At 40.0% G+C, this 23,362-nt stretch overlaps 1 protein-coding gene across 3 annotated transcripts; it reads right to left on the bottom strand.

Moving 5' to 3' along the window:
• CX3CR1 (C-X3-C motif chemokine receptor 1) lies at window positions 1-22,233 on the bottom strand. Of its 3 annotated transcripts, XM_058173021.1 has the most exons (3): window positions 22,192-22,217; window positions 9,822-9,967; window positions 1-1,406 (listed from the first exon to the last, which is right to left on the bottom strand). In XM_058173021.1, the coding sequence occupies exon 3, from the start codon at window positions 1,392-1,394 to the stop codon at window positions 330-332; it is 1,065 nt and encodes a 354-aa protein (XP_058029004.1). In that variant the 5' UTR covers window positions 1,395-1,406; window positions 9,822-9,967; window positions 22,192-22,217; the 3' UTR covers window positions 1-329. The 3 variants fall into 3 exon arrangements, with proteins under 3 accessions (XP_058029004.1, XP_058029005.1, XP_058029003.1); XM_058173022.1 differs by lacking the exon at window positions 9,822-9,967 and having other exon boundaries at window positions 22,192-22,233; XM_058173020.1 differs by lacking the exon at window positions 22,192-22,217 and having other exon boundaries at window positions 9,822-10,097.
• Between the last annotated feature and the right edge of the window lie 1,129 nt (window positions 22,234-23,362).

Here is a 23,362-nt window from a genome sequence, read left to right as displayed (position 1 = left end):
TTCAGGACCCCTGGCTTAAACAATAAATAGTAAGAAACAAGGATGTAAACAATAAAAAAGTATTGGTTATTAATTTTACTTGTTTGCTATTCCCCATAAAGAGGATAAACTGATACTAAAGCAGGAATATAGAATAATGTTACTTCATAAATAAAATAAATTTATATTTCTGCCTATAAAGACAATACTTGAAACACAGACCTATTAACTATGGTAAACAAAAGCTGTTGTGCTAGGAATACTGAGAAACTGAAGTCTATGGATAATCTGGATAAAATAGTTCATCATTCAATATGCCCCAGTATTCAATACTATTTAATTGTTAACAATCAAAGGAGAGACGTTTCTCGGTCACTGGTATTCTGGGTATGATTACTGGTCATAGCGCATTCAGGAATAGCAGTAGGCACTCCACTGCAATATTTGCCGCAAGACCCGCGGGCGCATGTGAATGAAATGCATCTGAGAACCAAGTGGGAAAAGTACTTTCTGAATTTTTCACCAGCAAAAACGTAGATGATTGGATTAAGACAGCAGTGGCTGAAAGCTACTGTCTCAGTCACTTGTACAGTGTAATCCAGAAACCTTAAGGAACTGCAGTTTTCGAAGACTTCAAAGTACTGCAGCACCTGCAGAAAAAGTGAGATGTGATATGGAGTCCAGAAGAGAAAAAATACGATCACCACAAGTGAAATCACTTTCATGGCTTTTTGTTTGCGCTGGTTTTTGCAGGACAGCAACGTTCTGATGATCTGCAGGTAGCAGTAGCTCATGATGCACATTGGGAGAAGAAATCCAATGATGTTCATTTCCAAATAGCTGAAAACAGGCCATATTACGTTAAGATGTTCCGGATACAGTGAAGTACACTTTCTTTCTGACTCTTGGATGAATATGAAATGGGGGCTTGCAAAGAAAACCGCTAGAGCCCATATTGATATACTAGTAAGGTATCCATAGGTGGCCGTCCTGGATCTCATAATGCAGGTTGCCCAAACAATAGCCAGGTATCTGTCAATGCTTATGATGGTGATGAAAAACATGCCACCAAAGAAGCCCACCGAATAGAAAGAAGAAACTATTCGGCATGTAAAGGTCCCAAGTGTCCAATCGTGTATAATATAAGAAGCCCAAAAAGGAAGAGAAATCACAAAAAGAAGGTCAGAGATGGCCAAGTTCAGGAAAAATATATCCGTGATGCTCTTTTGTTGTCTGACCTGCAGAATGGTAAGAACCACTAGGAGATTTCCTACCAGCCCAATGGCGAACACCAGGCCATACAATATAGGCAGGAAGACTTTTCCGAACATCTGGATGTCTGTTTTATCGCATGGAGTGGCTCCGTCATCCTCATAGGAAAAAGTAGACGTTACTTCAATAGCTTCTTCAGTCATGGCGAATATATGCTTCAAAATAAAAATATAAAAATGAGAAACAGACGTGGATATATATATACAATACTACTAGGAATTCTGTATTGTAGAACCTTTCTGTAATGTAGGCAAACCTTATCAAGTTACTAAGTCAAACTTAATTTTACTAGTTAAATTCGTTCTGGGGAGAAATTTGAAGGGACTTGTTTCTGAGTAAAAGGCAGAGGAAAACCTTATAGGTCAAACAGATTTCAGTAGGACTTCATTATATTTAAGTTTTGCAGGATTGTGTTTTATGTTTTAGTCTGGGCAACCTCTGGATTGTCAAGAGTTGTATTTAAGTTGTTAGTATGCGCAAGGATTGTAGTGAGCAGAATTACAATATGAAATGGAAAAGGATATATGCCACATATATGAATACAACATTTCTTTTTTTTTTTTATTGGCAGGGACTGTTGATCTTGGAGTTTTAGTGGACAACCAGCTAAATACGAGCCAGCAATGTGCAGTGGCAGCCAAAAAAGCCAATGCAATCCTAATTTGCATTAACAGAGGGATACAATCAAGATCAAGTGAGGTGCTAATACCATTCTAGAAAGCCCTAGTAAGACCACACCTAGAGTACTGCATCCAGTTTTGGTCACCACACTATAGAAAAGATGTTGAGACTCTAGAAAAAGTGCAGAGGAGAACTACCAGGATGATTAGAGGACTGGAGACTAAAACATATGAAGAATGGTTACAGGAACTGGGCATGGCTAGTCTAGTGAAGAGAAGGACCAGGGGAGACATGATAGAAGTCTTCCAATATTTGTGGGGCTGCCACAGAGAGCTGTTTTCCAAAGCACCTGAAGGCCAGGCAAGGAATAATGGATGGAAACCGACCAAGGAGAGATTCAACCTAGAAATGAGGAGGAACTTTTTGACAGTGAGCACAATCCACCAATGGAACAGCTTTTGCCTTCGGAAGTTGTGGGAGCTTCATCACTTGAGACTTTCAAGAAGAGATTGGACTGCCATTTGTCAAAAATGGTGTAGGGTCTCCTGCTTGAGCAGTGGGGTTGGACTGGATGACCTATAAGGTCCCTTCCAACTCTGTTAATCTAATCTAAAAATATTTAGACATAGCAGGTGAGTTCTATTAAGGTAGATCATGGGAAACTATATTGTATAGTTACTTTCATGCTTATGCTTATATATGCTGTTGTGACAAAATAAATAAATAAATAAATAAATAAATAAAAACTGCTAATGATTTGAGGTGATTGTGGTTGAGGATTGGGACATAAAAAGAGTTGGGGGACCATGAATGACCAGAGGGATCTCAGAGAGATGACATCTCTTTTAACTCTTTCTAATAGATTATATTGTGACTGCTCTTTTGGTAGCTTCATGAATGTTTATTGTCCTATGTTATGAAAATAATAGATATATAATACTGTATTCCAACATTAGAAATATTTAGCCAACCTTGGCTAATCTTGAAAAATACAGCAGAAGTGGATAGTTAATATATAGATGGGAGACTAACAGTGAAACTCAAAGCTATAGAGTGGAAGGTAGAAACAACATCCTGGAAAAAGGCACAGGGAAATGACTTTTGTATTGCTGCCAACTAAATTTTTAAAAATGACCTGTCTACAAAATAATGGATAAGTATACTATGAGATATATGAACACTGGTGAAGATTCAAAATTTGTATAAACATACACATTTAAGCATGGGCTACGAGGATATTCATGTTATGCAGTAATTGCCATAAATATAGATTTTCTATTTCCTCCCCTAAAGTTTCAATGGGCAATCTGGAAATGGAAATCTGGAAATCGTTAAAATTTCTTCAGACTTAGTCAACAAGCTCAGTGAATGGGGTGATAGGACATATATAGCTGGCTTGTCCCCAAATCTGCTTCTTCAGATGAAGCAGCCGAAAATACCTAGATAAGATGCATAAAATCTAAGATGAGGCAAGCTATTTGCTGCTTAAAGCTGAAAATTTCACAAATGTTACTGTTCCCCTCCCCCTCAAAGTAGAAATACAGTATTAATAAATTTTAGAAGTATGTAGAATAAATGTAACTACTACCATGCACTTTTCTTGGCTACAGTTGTTGTGGTCTGCCAGCAGCCTGCGGAGCTGGCAATGGTGTCAGACAGCGATGAGCCTGAGCAAGAACATGGGCCAGTCCTGGAGGCTGGGGAAGGCCCGGAGGAAGGCTCTGCATTAGAGGCAGAGGTGGGGCCAGGACTATCGGGGAGTGAGGTGCAGACTCCAGAGCCTCCAGAGACAGACAGTAATGAGGCAGAGGAACAGGAGGAGCCTGTTCCTAATGCACATATGAGAAGAGCTGCCAGAAGGCAAGAGCAGCTCAAGCAAAGAGGATGACTCGGAAGTAGGGCCAAGAGATTTGGCCCCTCCCATAAGGCTTAAAAGACCAGCAATAGCGTTTGGGCTCTTTGCCAGAAAACAACATTGATAGCTTTGTCTTGTTGCATTTGTTTTGTATCGGTGTCTTCTGAACTTTTGCCAAAAAAAATCTTTGGCAGTTTGCCTAATTGGACCAAGGTTGGTGATAGGACTGAGGAATTGTGTTGCGAGGAATTTGCTTTAATTTAGTTGAACTACGCTGGGAATGAAGTAATTCTCAGCTGTTCGAATAAAGTTTGTTTGTTTTTACACTGACTGAGTTTCCTACTACCTACTTGGGCCTGGGTCACAACAACAGTACGGATGTGATTAGCCATTGATTGCTTCCAAGATGTTTTTCTATTTCCCAATTTAGCCCATGGCCCTGGGATTCTCTGGTTTTTTTCCTATTCCACTACAGACCAGGTTCAACTGCCTAGCTTCTGGATCAAGAGATGCTGCTACTTGATGAGATCAATCCTATTTGGTGCTTTTTATTGATATCCCCAAATCACCTCTAATCATAGTTGGGATCCTTGGAGTTTCCCATTAGTTGTGTTACAATTGGTTGTGATACAGTTGTGTTACCATTATTGTTGTTTCCCAACAAGTTGCCTTGGGTTTTTTGGGTAGGAAATTTATGAAAAACAAGCAAACAATCATAGAAATAGAAAACTCCACACTCTAAAGCAGGGGTAGTCAACCTTTTTATACCTACTGCCCACTTTTTTATCTCTGTTAGTAGTAAAATTTTCTAACTGCCCACCGGTTCCACAGTAATGGTGATTTATAAAGTAGGGAAGTAACTTTACTTTATAAAATTTATAAAACAGAGTTACAGCAAGTTAAAGCATATAATAATAATTACTTACCAAATACTTTATGTCGTACTTTTGCTAAGTTTGACAGAATAAATCTTTATAAAACAACTTACTGTAGTTAAATAGTATATTTTCAGAAATTTAAATTGTCATAGGGAATTTTATGAAAACCTAATGAAAATGTTTTTAAATAATGCTATGAAATTTTTTTAAAAAGTCAATTAAATTAAAAAAAAGGAAATTGCTTCAGTATCGGACAAAACCGCTACCGCCTACCATGAAAGCTGGAACGCCCACTAGTGGGCGGTAGGGACCAGGTTGACTACCACTGCTCTAAAGCAATACAGACATCTACTCTCAGAGCAGGGTGACTATTACTAAAAGAAAATATCAAAAAGTATGTAGCTTTGCACATAATTTGCCTAGTAAAGTAAGCATCTTGGGTGTTTTTACAACTTCTTTCATCTTTTTCCCACCTGTCTTGTGGGTTTCAACTAGACTGGCAAGTGCTAGAACTGAACTCATGAATTCTTGAGAAAAGTTCTGGTATCTGTTTTCAGGAGAAACACTATGAAGGGTAAAGGAGTGGTTTGTGGTATTAACACTCTTCCTGATTTTGCAACTGGTAAACCGACTTCTGTGTTATTTCAAAATTCAGAACGACAAAAGTGCCCGATCTGCTGGTCAGCTAAAGTCAAAGGTGTGCTGACAGTTTCTTAATAAAGGAATTATCCACAACAAAGCAATAGGGAAGTTGGTGAGAAATGTTTTCGCTCAACTTCTTGAAAAACAAGACATCCTGTTTTCCTTGGTGCTGATCTTTTGGCGGGGCAAGAGAGATCAATGCTACCTCTATTTCTTCCTTAAATGATTCCTTGCTGGCATTTCTTACGCAGGATTCACTTGTAGGTCTTTTGGTGGCTGCCTTAGTTTTGTCATCTCTGTAAATGCAATCAGGAATAGATCCTTCCACAGAGTTTTTCTCCAAGTTATCTCCATGACTGCAATGTGGTGCTTTATTAAACATTTTTAAAAAACCAATGGACCTGCTATTCTTCCAAAATTTAACAAGTCTTCTCTAGTATTAAAGTCCAATTCAGTTCAGGGAAAGCCTGATTAATTATTATTATTATTATTATTTATTTGATTTTTATACCGCCCTTCTCCCGAAGGACTCAGGGCGGTGTATAGGCAAAAATAAAAACAAATAATACAATATACAATTTAAAATGCAGATTAAGAAACTTATTTTAAAATTAGCCTGATAGGTTAAAATATACTAGCCTAAAAAACCCCATTTAAAATTAATTAATAAAAATTTAAAATTAATAAAATTCAGTTCAAACCAGCCCCGCGCGAATGAAAAGATGTGTCTTCAGTTCGCGATGGAAGGTCCGAAGGTCAGGTATTTGGCGTAAACCCGGGGGAAGCTCGTTCCAGAGTGTGGGAGCCCCCACAGAGAAGGCCCTTCCCCTGGGGCCCGCCAGCCGACATTGTTTGGCGGACAGCACCCTGAGAAGTCCCTCTCTGTGAGAGCGTACGGGTCAGTGGGAGGCATGTGGTAACAGCAGGCGGTCCCGTAAGTACCCAGGCCCTAAGCCATGGAGCGCTTTAAAGGTCATAACCAACACTTTAAAGTGCACTCGAAAGGCCACAGGCAGCCAGTGCAGTCTGCGCAGGATTATTACAGATGAAGCTCTCAAATGCCCTTCAGCTTGATTCTTAAAGGTTTGTCTTTAGGATATGACTGATTCCTCTGCTCTTTTGTGTAATGGTTTTATTTTGACTATCAAACACATAATCCTCAAGATGTGTAACGCTAAAGGAAGATAATTATTATAAGCTAAAAAAACAAATTGAGGAAGATTTGGAGAAATGGAAAAATATACAGTTATCATTAATGGGAAAGATAGCGATAATAAAGATGAACATATTACGGAGACTATTGTTTTTATTCCAGACAATACCAATAAAAGTGGAAAAGATTATTTTAAACATCTTAATAAAATAGTAAGGAAATTTATATGGCAAGGGAAGAAAGCGAGAATTAACAAAAAGTGCTACAGGAGGAGAGGTTATGTGGAGGATTTGGACTGCCAAACTGGAAACTATATTATCAGGCAGCAGTGTTGACTTGGATGAGAGAATGGATTCAACTAAGAAATACAAGACTATTAACTTTGGAAGATCATGATTTACAGTTGGGATGGCATGCATTTTTATGGTATGGTAGAAGATATAAGGATATACTACAGGTAAGGGGGTAATTGAAAGGGAAACAAAGAATAGAACAACAAGGGATTGAGATGGATTGGTATACACATATGCAAATACAAGATATGAAAAAGATGCGAAATTATTTGTTTTTTATTTAGAAATGACAGATCTGGATAGGATACTCACAGGAACAGATGATAAAATAATAAAAAATATATACAATCACTTACTTAGTATTGAATTAGAAGAAGAACAGGTAAAAGAAACAATGATAGCTTGGGCAAAAAATTTTGGATATTCAATTGAACTAGATAAATGGGAGTAGCTATGGGAAAGCAATTACAAATCAACAGTGTCCAAAGCATATAAGGAGAACCAATATAAAATGTTTTACTGATGGCATATGCCAATTGAAAAATTGGCAAAGATGTTTAAAGATAAATCAGCTAAATGCTAGAAATGTCACCAGGATCATATTATCATATGTGGTGGACATGTCCAGAAGCAAGAAATTACTGGATTAAAATTAAAACATGGTTAGAAGAAATGTTACAACAACATATAGATTTGAAACCTGAGCTATTCCTATTGGATATCCTACCAGAGAAAATTAGTAAAGAATATATATATATATGATTATACATATAATAACTGCAGCGAGGATAGTATTTGTGCAAAGGTGGAAAGCAGAAAAAAATCCCTTTAGAGGGGGAAGTAATTAAGAAAATATTGGATTGTGCAGAGATGAATAGATTGACTTTGATAATTAAAGAAAGAGAGGAATCGAAATATTTTAAGGTATGGGGACAATTCTACCATTGGTTAGAGAAGATGTGTGTGTGTGTGTGTGTGTGGTAATATTGCAATGGAACAAGGGAAGAAGAATGGGGAAAGGGAAAAAGATAGATAAATGTATTAACAGCAAAGCAAGAAATGTGGGGAGAATGTTATAACAAATGAATGGATAATACCAAGAAATGAAGAATATAGGAGGAGTAAGAAGATGAAGACGACACAAAAGATGTATGCAGATGATACACTGAAGGATTGATTATATATTATATGTTTGTTTGTCTAGATAATAAAAAATGATTTTTTTAAAAAGTCAAACAAATAAGACATAATGCATTTAATAAACAGCTTGCAGCAGAAGGCATATGTCAAGGAAAAGAATGACTAACAGAAGAAGCTGGGATGGGATGGGATTGTCCCTATGCTGAATTTCACAGCAGAGGAGTTTCTATCCTGAAAGCCCCCGTTATGTCAATGGAAAGATTTATGTGCGATACTCTGGGTCTTTGAAGGAGCCATAACCTTTATCAGATTAACAGAGTTGGAAGGGACCTTGTAGGTGATCTAGTCCAACCCTCCATATCCCCCCGCACCGCCCAAGCAGGAGACAAGGAGAAATCTTGTGAGGATTTCATTTTCCATAAAATATAGACTGATGAAACTTAATATATATGATATGCTCTACCACTTCCATGAGTACACCAATTCTGGTTAGACTGACTATATTTATTTACTTATTTATTTATCCAATTTATGTAATTTCCATTTCACCAAACAAGGGATTCTGGGTAGCATACAACAAAGCTAAACAGTGAACAAATAGGTAAAACCAAACAGGTAAAACCAAAATCATTATTAATTATTTAAAAAAGGTTAAAACCCTCAAAACATTATATAAATAGCAAGAACAAAGAAATAGCAGATGAAATAATATAACAGAGTCACCTCATTAGTTCAGCCATTCCCTGGGGGCCCTAGGCATAATCACATGAGATGGGGTTTATACAGGAAAACATGTATATTTAAAGGAAATATAACTTTATGTTCCTTTTTGCTTCTATATTTGAATATACATTCTAAATTTGTATAAAAAGCAAATGTGGCAACAGTCTGATGGTATTTACTGTAGATGAAGAAGGGGCGGGGGGGTGGGTGGGTGGAAATTACCCAATAATTATAGAGAACTTTAAGAAGACAAAATCCACATTTCCCACAAATAGAGAGAAGAATAATATAAAGAACAATTAATTCCAGCCTTTGGGCCTGCCAAGCACTATGATCATGCTTCACTAGAAGCCACAAAAGAGGAAGCTAACAAGCATGAGAAAATGTGAAGGGAAAGTGCTTCCCCCAGATTCTTAGCAGATGTGTACAAAGCACACACAATACATAGTAAATAGCATGTAGAACATTTATACTTTACCTTTATTTTGTAAAACTAATGGACAGCAGAAAAAGAGATAGTTCATACTGGATACAGTTCACAAACGATTTTGGATTAATGAAGTAATATGGTTTATTTTCTGGCTACCACCAAAAATAGTGCTTTAGTAAAAAATATCTAAATCTGCTTTTTTTCAGTTTCAAATTGTAAACATTTCATGGCACTGTGCAATGTATAGAAATATACACAGAGACTGTATAGGCTGACCATTATACTTTAGTGATATCTTTGACAAACATTATAATTTAACTTCTTGCGCATGCTTTCCAATATGAATCCATATTTTAAAATTTGGGCAGGAGGTTACATAATACTATTGTTCCAAGATTGGTAAAATGAGGATCAGGATTGCAGGGGGCAACATGCCGAATGTAAACCACTTAGAGAGGGCTGCAAAGCACTGTGAAGCAGTATATAAGTCTGCTAGTAATAAAAAACTTCAACAAGTATTTTGAAAAGCTGAAAATTGTTAAGTATTTTAAAACAGACACCTTCTTTTCTAAAGAAGACTATATTGCTATTAAGGATATTGTACTGTATACCCAGAATGTATGTATCTTGTTTCAGAACCGCTTGTTCACTTGTATTCAATTTATAAGCAATTAATTGTATGCACATTTGTAGTCAACTAAAATATGATTCATCTACCATATCTATTGAATAGGATCACAATTATGGGATGTTGATATTTTAGAGGAAACCTCAGGGGAAAAGTTGGAAGGGGGAACCCTAATTTTCTTTTTTGAGAAATTTTATACAGTCTTACCTTAAATAATTCTGTCTTGCTCCGAAAACATAGACTTTTTGTAACTGGTTTGGATGAGTCTTACATCTGCTTTAGTTTACGGTCAGCATTTATATAAATACTCTTATTTCTCCGTTGCAAAACTAGCAGAGGAAATAAATTGCTTCCTTAAAAGAAATTGCATACATTAATAACCACAAGCATGGAAATGTAGGCTACTGCATGCTTTTCTGGTCTGGTATTTCCTTAAATCTCGTAAAAGCCTGTGTTGGGCTTCTTCTTCTTTTTTCTTCTCTCCTTTAAATTTTGGATTTAAGCACACACACACACACACACACACACACATCGTCAAAAATGTTTCTCTATATTCATCTCAGATTTTACTTCAACTGCTTTGATAACTCAACATCCTAATTTATACGCAGAGTGGATTATAAACTGCTGCATCTGTGGACAAATTACAGATTAACAGAGTTGGAAGGGACCTTATAGGTCATCTAGTCCAACCCCCCTGCTCAAGCAGGAGACCCTATACAATGGGTCTGACAAATGGCAGGCCAATCTTCTCTTGAAAGTCTCAAGTGATGAAGCTCCCACCACTTCTGAAGGCAAGCTGTTCCATTAGTTGATTGTTCCTGTTATGTATTAATGCTGTACCTTTAAATATTTGAGCGGGAAATCAGCACGTTGCTGATTGGTCAAAACCTCCAACAGAACTATATAAAAGGAGAGGGTTTTCGCCCAGCCGGTTGCTGGGTTCACCCTATATTAAAGAGCTGTTGTCACTACTCTGGTCTCCAGCCTCGTTACTTCCCGAACATAACATTGGCGACGAAGGTGGGATCTCGAGGTTAAGGAGAACCAGAACCGAGCTGAAGCACGCTAGTTCCGAACCCAGCAAACTCAGGGCAGAAACGCGGAAATGGCAAACACGCCACCCGCACCGTACAACCCGGTCAAGGAGAAATGGGGAACGTATATGACCCGTTTCGAAAGCTTTCTAGAAGCCAACGAACTACAGGGGATCCCGGATAACCATAAGCGGGCTTACTTCTTAAGCCATTGTGGGCGGAGGTCATCGAGATTGCGGAAGCCCTGGCAGAGCCAACGCCGATACAATCGGTATCGTGGCCGACTCTGCAGACTTTGCTGAAGAACCATTTCGCCGCCGGCCAAATACGTGCAGCGGTTTGAATTGAGAACGTAGACAGATGGAGGGCGAGTCCATCGGTGACTACATGGCCGCTTTAAGAAGGCGTCAAGGACTGCGGATACGAGACCTAGGCAGGTGCTACTCGAGCAACTCGTCCGAGGTCAAGGACATCCGTCTGGCGAGCTGCTAGCCAAGAGCAACCTGACACTAGCCAATGCTCTGGGCGAAGCCAGAGCACGAAATGTCTACTAAAGCAGCAGAGACCCTGCAAAAGCCTCTTCAATCCAAGGCGAGCCAAAGCCAACGCCAGTACACCAGGAGGAGATTCAGTCCGAATCCGGCGGTGAGGCGAGGAGGAGGAAGGGTCTGCCGGACCGAGAAGCGACATTGAGGACCGTGGCGAGTCACGGAAGCTGCGGAGGGCAACATCAGCGCCAACGCTGCAGGTTTAAAGACGCAACATGCCGGTGTGGGAAGAAAGGGCACTTGGCTCAGGTCTGCAGAGCGGCCCAACCTTCCGCCGAAAATTCAAATCGGCCAATCAAAGCGGAACCGGAAAGGCGGCCGCGATTGGTTCAAACAAGAAAGGCGAAGTCTAACCAAACGACTGTCATTATAGGCCGCGCCTCGACCAAAGTAGAAAAGAAGATTTTCACAAAGCCCAAGATCGAGAGTATGCAGTGCAGGCTTGAAGTAGACACGGGATCAGCGATCACCATCATGTCCTGGGACACTCTGGCGGTCGCTGCCGTCCGTCATGGCGCCACCTGCAAGCACAACGCGCCACGAGTGCACGACTACCAGGAATCGCATCCCTGTTCGAGGACCACCTCCGTCCGAGTCGAGTATGGTCCACATAAAAGACCCTGCCCATCACGATCGTCGAAGGAACTCTGCCCAGTCTGTTGGGACTAGACTGGTTTCGTGCCCTGGGCATGGGAGTGACTGGCATCTACAGAAGTGACTGTAACCTGAAAGACATTCTCTTTAACGAGTTCAAGATGTCTTCAAGGACTGCCTGGGCAAGTACAAGGGACCCCTATTTCCTTCAACTTAGACCCCAGGTAGCCCCCATTAGGCTTAAGCGAGGAGAGTCCCTTTGCCCTAAAACCAAAATTGATAAGGAGCTGGATAAGCTCATTAATCAAGGATCTTGGTGCCAGTCGATCACGCAAGGTGGGAGGCGCCAATCGTCACCCCATAAAACCAGACGGGTCAATTAGAATTTGCGCTGACTACAAGGCAACGCTTAACAAAGCCTTACAGAAAAGCGCTTACCGGTTCCTGTAGTGCAACACTTATTGCACTCTTTGGGGCAAGGGCAAGTCTTTGCAAAGTTAGACTTGGCCCAAGCCTACCAACAACTGCCAGTAGACGCCCACAGCGAAGCCCAAGCGATTGTGGCACAGGGTGCCTTCAAGTGCACCCGATTACAATTTGGGGTCAGTGTGGCACCAGGGCTGTTCCAAAACCTGATGGAACGACTACTGCAGGGCTCCCAGGGTAGTTCCTTACTTGATGATGTCCTAATTTCAGGGAAAACATGGAGGAACTGGGGAGCGGTTAAGAAAGGTCTTGAGCATTTTCCGGACAGCGGGTTAAAAGTCAAGACAAACAAATGCCAGATCGGGGTCGAATCCGTCGACTTCTTGGGCTACGGATAGACAAGAAAGGAATTCACCCTACTGAGAGCAAGGTTAAGGCAATTAGAAAGGCTCCAGCGCCCAAAAACAAAGCAGAGCTGCAGGCATTCCTAGGATTGGTTAATTTTCGCGGTCTTTTAAAGAACAAAGCAACCGTTGCGGAACCGCTGCATAGGCTCTTAGGGAAAAATGCTGTTTGGTCTTGGGGAAAGTCGGAAAATAGGGCTTTTGAAGCAGTAAAGAACCTGCTCTCAAGTGATAGCCTGCTCATCCAATATCACGACTCATTACCCCTAGTGTTGGTTTGCGACGCCTCCCCTTATGGGGTGGGGGCTGTACTCAGCCATAGACTTCCAAACGGTACAGAAGCCCCTATAGCGTTCTATTCGAGAACGATGTCCTCCCCAGAGAGGAACTACAGCCAGTTAGACAAAGAAGCACTAGCCATTGTGTCAGGGGTCAAGAAATTCCACGAGTATGTATTTGGGAGGAATTTCGAAATCGTGACTGACCACAGACCGCTACTAGGAATACTGGCTGGCGACCGCCCAACGCCTGTGGCACTTTCACCAAGACTGACCCGATGGACTATATTCTTAGCCGCTTATTCGTACAAGCTGCAACATCGACCAGGAAAAGAAGTGGGGCATGCTGACGCATTAAGCCGATGCCCATTACCTGGGGCGATCAAGACCCCACTCCAGGGACACCCATCCTACTTATTGACTCTTTGGACTCTGGCCCAGTCACGTCTAAGGAAGTGGCTCGGGCATCATACCGGGACATTGTGTTAAGGACTGTACTCGGTTGGGTACAGAGAGGGTGGCCCGCTGCGCCGGGCGAAAGGTTCAAAGAATTTGTCAAAAAACGAGATGAGCTCTCAGCTCAAGGGGGGTGTCTGTTATGGGGTGATCGTGTAATAATTCCTGAAAAGTTAAGGGGAAAGGTATTGGACCTCCTCCACGAGGGTCACCCAGGGATCGTAAGGATGAAGGGGTTAGCCAGAAGCTATGTATGGTGGCCACTCATGGACGCAGAGATTGCTGAAAGGGTAGGGAAATGTCAGGCTTGCCAAGAATCCAGACCTCTACCCCCAACGGCCCCAGTCAGAGAATGGGAAAAGCCCCAAGGGCCCTGGTCAAGAATCCACATTGATTTTGCTGGCCCCTTTCACGGCCAAACATTCCTAATAGTTGTGGATGCATTTTCTAAATGGTTGGAGGTCATACTTATGAAATCCACTACGGCTGAAGCAGTAATCGCAACCCTGCGCCACCTATTCGCAACTCACGGATTGCCGGACACTCTGGTGTCCGACAATGGGCCTCAATTCACGGCAGCCCAGTTTGAAGAATACCTGGCAGAGGAAGGCATCCGACATGCCCTCTCTGCGCCTTTCCACCCTGCGTCGAATGGCCTTGCAGGCGTTCCGTCCGGGCGCTAAGGAGGCGTGTCCAGGCTCAAGCCAGGTGACTGGCAAACAAAAATAGACTTTTTCCTAGCAATCCAGCACAGAACCCCAAGCACGGCCACCGGGAAAAGCCCAGCCGAATTGCTAATGGGACGGAAACTCAGGTGCCCACTGGACCGTTTGAATCCCCATTACACACCAGAGGGTACAAGGAAAACTAGAAAAGACCAGGAAATGAGCATAGGCGACCCGGTGTGGGCTCGAAACTATGGGGACGGCCCTAGTTGGTTCACAGGACAAATAATTAAAGTAACTGGCCCCAAATCATACGTGGTAGAGCTACCCGACAACAGAGTGTGGAGGCGCCACATAGATCAGTTAAGGAAACGAATAACCGATCAAACTGAACCAAATGAAACATATCATGATCAATACCAATTTGATTCCACAGCCAACAATGACCCGGGGGAGGCGCAAGACTTAGCTGAGGTCCCTGAGTTCCAGCGACGCCATCAGGTTCCCGAGGGAAGCGGCAGGGAATTCGAAAAAAGTAATCCAAGGCCCGATGGCCAAGAAAAAGAGTCAGCCAATAATCCGGAGCCCGTTGGCCCAGAGAAAGTGCTGGGAGGAGAAAACAGCCCCTCCGACCAGCTCAAAACACCACCCAGAACTGAACCGCGCAGGTCAGAAAGGACTAGGAGACGCCCAGGTTATTTGCGTGACTACGTCGAAAAATAACATGTAAATATTTATGTAAATAGAGGCAAAGTGTTTTCTGGGAGGGGAGGAGTGTTATGTATTAATGCTGTACCTTTAAATATTTGAGCGGGAAATCAGCACGTTGCTGATTGGTCAAAACCTCCAACAGAACTATATAAAAGGAGAGGGTTTTCGCCCAGCCGGTTGCTGGGTTCACCCTATATTAAAGAGCTGTTGTCACTACTCTGGTCTCCAGCCTCGTTACTTCCCGAACATAACAGTTCCCACTGTCAGAAAATTCCTCCTCATTTCTAGGTTGAATCTCTCCTTGGTCAGTTTCCATCCATTATTCCTTGTCTGGCCGTCAGGTGCTTTGGAAAACGGCTTGACCCCCTCCTCTCTGTGGCAGTCCCTCAAGTATTGGAACACTGCTTTCATATCTCCCCTGGTCCTTCTCTTCACTAGACTAGCCATGCCCAGTTCCTGCAACCATTCTTCATATGTTTATCTCCAGTCCTCTAATCATCCTGGTTTCTCTCCTCTGCACTTTTTCTAGAGTCTAAACATCTTTTCTATAGTAGAATATTGACTTTGGAAGGGCAAGACTTGTTATTGGGATGGCATGCTTTTTATGGTATGGACAAGCTAAAACACAGGGGTATTTTAGAAGACACTTTTTAAGAGAGGCTTTGTTACTAAACTGGGAAAGGATCAAGAAAAGCCACTATTTAAAGATTCCAGTCTGATTATCAAGTATTGAGGTTTTTTCATATACAATAACATTTAGAAAGGAACAAACTGTTAGATATAATGAATTGTTGGATGAAAAGGGTGAACTAAAAACTATGCAAGAATTAGAAACAGAAGGTATAAAAGTGAATTGGTTTTCTTATTTGCAAATACACTCCAGATATGATAAAGACTCCAAAACAGGAAGTTTTATAATAATTTGACTAGCTTAGATAAAATTTTAACAGGTACCGATGATAATTTAATTAGGAAATTGTATGGCTACTTATTAGAGGTTAAATTAGAAGAAGAACAAGTCAAAGAGACGATTGCGTAGGGGAAGAATTTTGGTCATGGGATTGATTTAGAGGTATGACAAAAATTGTGGACACAAAATTATAAAATGACAATGTCTACTGCATATAAAGATAATTTGTATAAGATATTTTACAGGTGGCACTTATCCCCGACAAGAATTGCCAGAATGTTTAAGGACAAATCCGAAAAATGCTGGAAGTGTCATACTACCATTTGTGGTGGACATGTATGGAAGCCAAAAGATACTGGACTAAAATACACACGATTGGAAAAAATGATTAAAAAACACATAGACTTTAAACCAGAAATTTTTCTGCTTGGGATTATACCTGAAACATATAGTAGAGAATTGAGATATTTGATTATGAATGTTGAAACAGCAGCTAGGATTGTGTTTGCTAAAAATTGGAAAAATGAGAAATTACCTATGCAAGATGAAATTATTTGAAAAATAATGGAATGTGCAGAAATGAGTAAATTGACATTTGAAATTAGAGAACAGGAAGATAAACAATATTATAAGATATGGGATTTATTTTATCAATAGTTAGAAGGGAAGATATAATAAAAAAGATTTGAGAAATGTTATTATAAGGGAAAATGTTGAATTAAACTGATTTAAGATGATGGGATGAATACTGTAATAAGATCAGATCAGTATAATGAAAGATTAGATAAATTTATGACATGTATATGTTGAAATTGCACAAAAGATTTGTAATCTGCTCACCGACACACGGTATTTGGATTGAAGATGTTTTTTATGTTTGTTTGTTTGTTTGTTTGTATTTTTGTTGTAAAAAATAAAAAATCTTTTTTTAAAAAAAACATCTTTTCTATAGTGTGGTGACCAAAACTGGATGCAGTACTCTAGGTATGGTCTTACTAGGGCTTTATAGAGTGGTATTAGTACCTCACTTGATCTTGATTGTATCCCTCTGTTAATGCAAATTAGGATTGCATTGGCTTTTTTGGCTGCCGCTGCACACTGCTGGCTCATATTTAGCTGGTTGTCCACTAAGACTCCAAGGTCTCTCTCATAGTCACTGCTATTAAGCCTGGTTTCCCCCAGTTTATATGTGTGTTTTTGGTTTTTCTTACCTAAGTTTTTCTTACTTTACTTTTCTCTACATTGAATTTCATTTTGTTAGATAGGGCCCAGTGTTCAAGTCCGTCAAGATCCATCTGGATCTTGAGCCTATCTTCAAGGGTGATAGCTATTCCTGCTTAGTATCATCTGCAAATGTACTAAGTTCCCCTTCTATCCCCTCATCTAAGTCGTTTATGAAGATATTGAAAAGTACTGGGCCTAAGACAGAACCTTGTGGAACCCCACTGCTTACTTCTCTCCATGTAGACTTAGACCCATTAAGGACTACATGTTGACTAGAGTTTGTCAGCCAGTTGCAAATCCATCTGGTGGTGAAGCTATCTATTCCATTTTTTTCTAGCTTACGAAGAAGTAGGTTGTGGTCTACTTTGTCGAATGCCTTGCTGAAGTCTAAGTAACCTAGTATAGTATCTTAGCAAATGTAGAACAGGCAGTGACAGACAATTCTGAAACAGAATTTATTTTTATTTTTATTTATTTATTTATTTTGTCACACAGTATATATAAGCATAAGCATGAAATAACTATACAATATATAAGCATATATATAAGCATGAGTATTTAATAACTATATTAATTGGATATAACGAAAAGAAACAATAGGACAGGAACGATAGGCACGCTTGTGCTCTTATGCACGCCCCTTACAGACCTCTTAGAAATGGGGTGAGGTTTACGAAATTACGAAATTAGTTCAAGATAGTAGTCTGAACAGGCAGATTGCTCCATGCTTGATTAAGGACTGATACTCTCAGTCTTGACTGAAATATACTCAGCCACTCAAATCATGCCTTTTCTTGCCCTGTTTCTAGATTTCAAGGAGGCCTTTGACTTCATCTTTAGAGAAACTCTTTGGAACAAATGCAAAGCATCTACAATTGACTCACCATATTACAAATGCCACATGGGAATATCAATTTAATGGTGAGATGCACTATAGCCAGGTATTCTCAGATATAAAGCCAATGAGTAAGGGAGTTAAATGAAAGTGTATTTTGGCTTCTGAGCAAGAAAGAATTTCTCCCCCTCCCCAATTAGCCAGTAGATCCACTATATACTGTTTTATGCAGATGTTGCTGTTATACTATTCTAAGATTTATATCTTAGAAGAGCTATGGGATACTGAAATCTTTTTGTAGGGAATTCAATTTACAACTTAAGTATGAGAAAACAAAGGGGATGCATTTGCAAGGGCTTCTAAGGACTAACCCTAACCCTTGAAAGACTTCCTTGTTCGAAGTATCTGGGTTTTATGGTACATTATCTAGGGAATCTGTTAGATTGGGCGAATGAGGAGGCACGAGACCAAGTGAGTGACAACAGCTCTTTTTAATATAGTGAGAATCCAGCAACTGGCACCAGGCAAGGTGCCCTTTATATACACATCTGGCTGAGGCACCAGCCAATCAGCATCGAGTATTTTTCCCTCCAAAATTCCCACCAATAGGTTCATACACAGCAGAACCAGTACACTCATATCCTTTTTGGTAATCATGTAATTTATTTCTTGCTATGCTCTTTTTCATTTTATTGTTCTAATATCTTATTCCTGTTCTGGTCATTCTCTTTTAATTTCTTTCTTTTTGTTGTAACGTAGCTAGATGGCCTCATAGCAAGGATAGGCAGCAAATCAAATTAAAAAAATAAAAACATTTCTCTAATTACTCACAGGATTTCAACAGCAGTCTTTTCTTTTTCTCTGGAGAGAAAAAGTTCTTGTATATACTAGTTACTCTGAAATTCATTGAAGCCAAGATGCTGGCAGATCAAAGTAGAATAAGCACAATTTGACACCTTTTTACTATGCATGCCATATTCTAGTTGGTCTTGAAGGAGTATATGAATCAAACTAATATTGGCTATTTGTTTTTATTATGAAGTGCTTATAATTGTTACTGATTAAACCAATATTTGCTGTTTGCTTCTGATATAACATACTGCTAGAAATCATTTATTAGGAATTAAGCTTTGTTATTGGCTTCTGCTTATATTATGGTATGCTGTCAGAAATCAGGAACTAATTCTAGCTTAGTAATTTGTAACCTTAATACTGGTTGGCATTAGTGCCAAGTTTGTTATCTCACTGCTGTGTCTCACTTTTATTTTTGACTGGAAAGCTAGGCACCTCCTTGAAAATATAGAAGAAATTGTTACATCATTAAACATCATTAAAAAAGGACAACAAAGAATGTTCTTTCTGCGCCAACTCAGTAAGCTCAAACTGCCCAAGGAGCTGCTGATCCAATTCTACAGAGGAATTATTGAGTCTGTCATTTGCACCTCTATAACTGTCTGATTCGGTTCTGCAACCCAACAAGAAAAACACAGACTTCAGAGGATAATTAGAACTGCAGAAAAAATAATTGCTACCAACTTGCCTTCCATTGAGGACCTGTATACTGCACGAATCAAGAAGAGGGCCGTGAAAATATTTGCAGATCCCTCGCATCCTGGACATAAACTGTTTCAACTCCTACCCTCAAAACGACGCTATAGAGCACTGCACACCAGAACAACTAGACACAAGAACAGTTTTTTCCCGAAGGCCATCACTCTGCTAAACAAATAATTCCCTCAACACTGTCAGACTATTTACTGAATCTGCACTACTATTAATCGTTTCATAGTTCCCATCACCAATCTCTTTCCACTTATGACTGTATGACTATAACTTGTTGCTGGCAATCTTATGATTTATATTGATATATTGATCATCATTTGTGTTGTAAATGTTGTACCTTGATGAACGTATCTTTTCTTTTATGTACACTGAGAGCATATGCACCAAGACAAATTCCTTGTGTGTCCAATCACACTTGGCCAATAAAAAATTCTATTCTATTCTATTCTATTCTATTACCCAGGAATATCAGGCCCCATAGATAAAGGAACCAGAGCAGGGGTGAAATGCTCCTGGTTCGGACCGGATTGCTCGATCCGGTAGCGATGGCGGTGGGTGGTTTGGAGAACCGGTAGCAAAAATCCCTGCTCTCCCCCCACATGCCCAGCTGAGCTGTGCATTCATCAGAGGTTTTTTTTTCTTTTAAAAGCATTTTTTCCTTCAGCCAAAAAATGCTTTTAAAAGTAAAAAAAAGCCTCTGATGATAGTGCAGCTGAGGTGGGATTGTCAGCACCTTTTAAAAGCATTTTTTCTAGAACCTCTTCGGCCAAAGAGGTTGTAAAAAATGCTTTTAAAAGGCTCTGATGATCCCAGCTGAGTTACCTGATTGTCAGGCTTTTTTTTTCTTTTAAAGGCAAAAAAAATGCTTTTAAAAGAAAACAAAAGCCTCTGACGATCAGGCAACTCAGCTGGGATCGTCAGAGCCTTTTAAAAGCATTTTTTCTTTGAATGCTTTTAAAAGTAAAAAAAAAAGTTGGCCACGCCCACCCAGTCACATTATCCCCACACACACCAAGCCACGCCCACAGAATTGGTAGTAACAAATTTCACCACTGAACCAGAGTAGGGAGTTTTCCTGCCTCATAAATTCTGATTCCTGAAACCATTCTGCCGAATAAACATCTTGGCCAAGGAGGAAGGAGAGCTGCCCCTACATAAGGCTATAGGAATACTCCATAGATAAGGTGGACAGAGACAGAGACCTGAACAAAGAATACTTTAAAGACCACTTTGGTAACGAACTTGTGTCTCTGATTGGGTAAACTTTGTTTCTATCTGCGTAAAATGTATACGATACTCTGAGCCACTCTCACAGGGGTGTGGCTATTCCTTACATGCATTTTGTTTGTATGTTTTGGATATAGTTTTGTCACCCAGCTTTTGCTATGGCCATAAATAAAAGCTGATATTTTTTGCAAGCTTAGTCTTGAATCTCACTCTGTTTGGCATCTCAGTGGCTCGGGGAAACTTCTGGGACCTTAAAGTATTATATACTTGATTTTCTTTTATTTTCTTTTACGTAGTCTGGTTTTAGGAAACATTGTTCATTGGATTGATAAGTTGAATTTTACCTTTACCGTGCTTCAGTTATCTAAAGCAGGGGTCTCCAATCTTAGCAACTTTAAGCCTGGAGGATTTCAACTCCCAGAATTCCCCAGCCAGCTTTGCTGGCTGGGGAATTCTGGGAGTTGAAGTCCTCCAGGCTTAAAGTTGCCAAGGTTGGAGACCCCTGATCTAAAGGGTTTAAAACAATGTGCTAGAGTACACTAGAAATTTAACAATTAGCTGCTAGGGTTATAACCATTCAATATCCCAAGCTTAAAGTCACTGAGTAATTAATCAGCAGCAGATACAAGGCCTGCATTATTTATGTTTTGTGCTGCCAATGTTGGGAGCTGCAAGATTTTTGTCTCAGCAAAAATCCCAACTCCAAGTAAAAACTCTGAAGCAAGCATTTTTCAAAGTTCTATTTACTAGGATAGGTAAACTGACACATCTGGGAAAACCCAAATCTGAGAGGTCTGGGTTTTCCCTCAGCAAATCAAAAAAACCCCAAACCATCTCCTCACTCCTCAGTCGATCACATGCTCCAATCACCATCCATCTCATCTCGAGACAGCACTGTGAACACTCCTTCTCCAGATGCAGGATTGGCCTGACCTTAACCGACAGGAAGAATGCTATTATGTCTAAAGACAGCCCCTCTACTAAATCCCCCCTCCTACTTTCCCACACATGAGAAAGTGGCAGCACGGAAGCTTCCGGCCTAATATGGCTTCCAAAGCTGATACTTTGTCCCAACAGTTTACAAGGGTAAGGAATGCCAAATCAAAAGACTAGAAGGCCTTGATCATGCATGGATATACCATGGGATCCTTAATAGCAGTAACTGTTACAATCTACATTCCTTCTTCTTTTCTTCCAATTAGGTGAGTCTCTTGTCACCACAAGCCAACTCCAATAGCTTCAGAAAAACTCCTAATGCAAGAAAATACAACTTCAGCAACAGAGTTGTCTGTTACAATCTACATTCCTTCTTCTTTTCTTCCAATTAGCTGAGTCTCTTGTCACCACAAGCCAACTCCAATAGCTTCAGAAAAACTCCTAATGCAAGAAAATACAACTTCAGCAACAGAGTTGTCAACGCCTGGAATGTACCTGACTCTGTTACATCCCCAAACCCCCATAACTTTAATCTTAGACTGTCTACTGTTGACCTCACTCCATTCCTAAGAGGTCTGTAAGGGGTGTGCATAAGCGCACCAACGTGCCTACCGTCCCCGTCCTACTGTCTCCATTTATTCATATCCATTTCCTGTATTCATAATCATGTTTATACTTATATCTGTTATACATGTTTGACAAACTAAATAAATGAAAAAATAAAAATAAGCCGTGAGCAAAGTTGCAAAACAGTCCTGCTCACCCAATATCCAGAAGGCTGTGGCTCACATCACCAGGACTGTACTGAAGCAGAAAAAAAAAACAAAGAACAAAAAATGCACTAAGCTATCATACCCAGATGCTATCTACATCCTCCTTTTACTTCCTGTTCCTGAAATTATTCCTATTTCCCAATTCTAAAAGCATTTCTGAGATAAGAAGTAAACTGCAATATTTTGTTCTTTATTCAGCTTAGTGGCTGATTATAGATGTTAGGTAACTTTTTGTTGATCTTGCCAGTTCAGGAAGATTAAGTTTTTATATATAATATATAACAACAGAGTTGGAAGGGACCTTGGAGGCCTTCTAGTCCAACCCCCTGCCCAGGCAGGAAACCCTACACCATCTCAGTCAGATGGTTATCCAACATTTTCTTAAAAATTTCCAGTGTTGGAGCACTGGAATATCAACTTTTTGATATTGTTTCATGAAAATTAAAATTTTCTTGTTCTCCTCCCTTCTTCCTTTTTTTTTTTGGAGAATTCTTATGTTTATAATGCAGTAATGATAGTGTGCTTTTACCTCCATCTACGAAATAAAGAATGATAATTTTACTAGCAATCCGAATAGAGAATGGAGGGAAGAAAACAACAACCAAAGATAACAGACTGACCTGTACTTACATCACTACTTAAGCACCTTAGTTGCCACTATTGCCAGTCAAAAGAACAGAAATGTATACCCTAAATTAGGTAGAGACAATCGACTGCTACCAATGTCTAAGATTTTCAGGCCTAATAAAAAACATAGCAAAACAAGAATGCATGTGCTTATGTAGAAATTTAATAAAATATATTTAAAATATAGGCTGCAAATATTGTCATTTAATAAGAAACCTCAAGTGTCAGTCAAAAATCAGCCCAGATCCTCTCTTTTTAGATTCAGTTTGGTTAGTTATTCTTCTCTTTGTGGGTACTTTTGTGTTTAAAGATTACACATAAATGGGTCTAAAGCAGATGGCTGTAACTCAGTGCTTCTCAATTATTTTCTGTCATGCCCCCCTAGGAAGAAGAAAACATTTTTCGCGCCCCCCGCGCGACTGTAAATAGTATCATGTTTGTTATGTTAGTATGTTTGCCGAGGTCAAACACGCCCCCCTTTACGGAGCCTCGCACCCCCCCGGGGGGGCCCGCCCCACTATTTGAGAAGCACTG

This window comes from Ahaetulla prasina, chromosome 2 (genome assembly GCF_028640845.1).
Source record: "Ahaetulla prasina isolate Xishuangbanna chromosome 2, ASM2864084v1, whole genome shotgun sequence".
Classification (NCBI taxonomy): domain Eukaryota; kingdom Metazoa; phylum Chordata; class Lepidosauria; order Squamata; family Colubridae; genus Ahaetulla; species Ahaetulla prasina.
Note: the sequence above shows the minus strand (reverse complement) of the source record. Positions and strands in the feature narration are given on the sequence as shown.

Excerpts from the sequence above, each read along its gene's own strand:
- CX3CR1 (XM_058173022.1), bottom strand. The coding sequence starts at position 1,394 with ATGACTGAAGAAGCTATTGAAGTAACGTCTACTTTTTCCTATGAGGAT.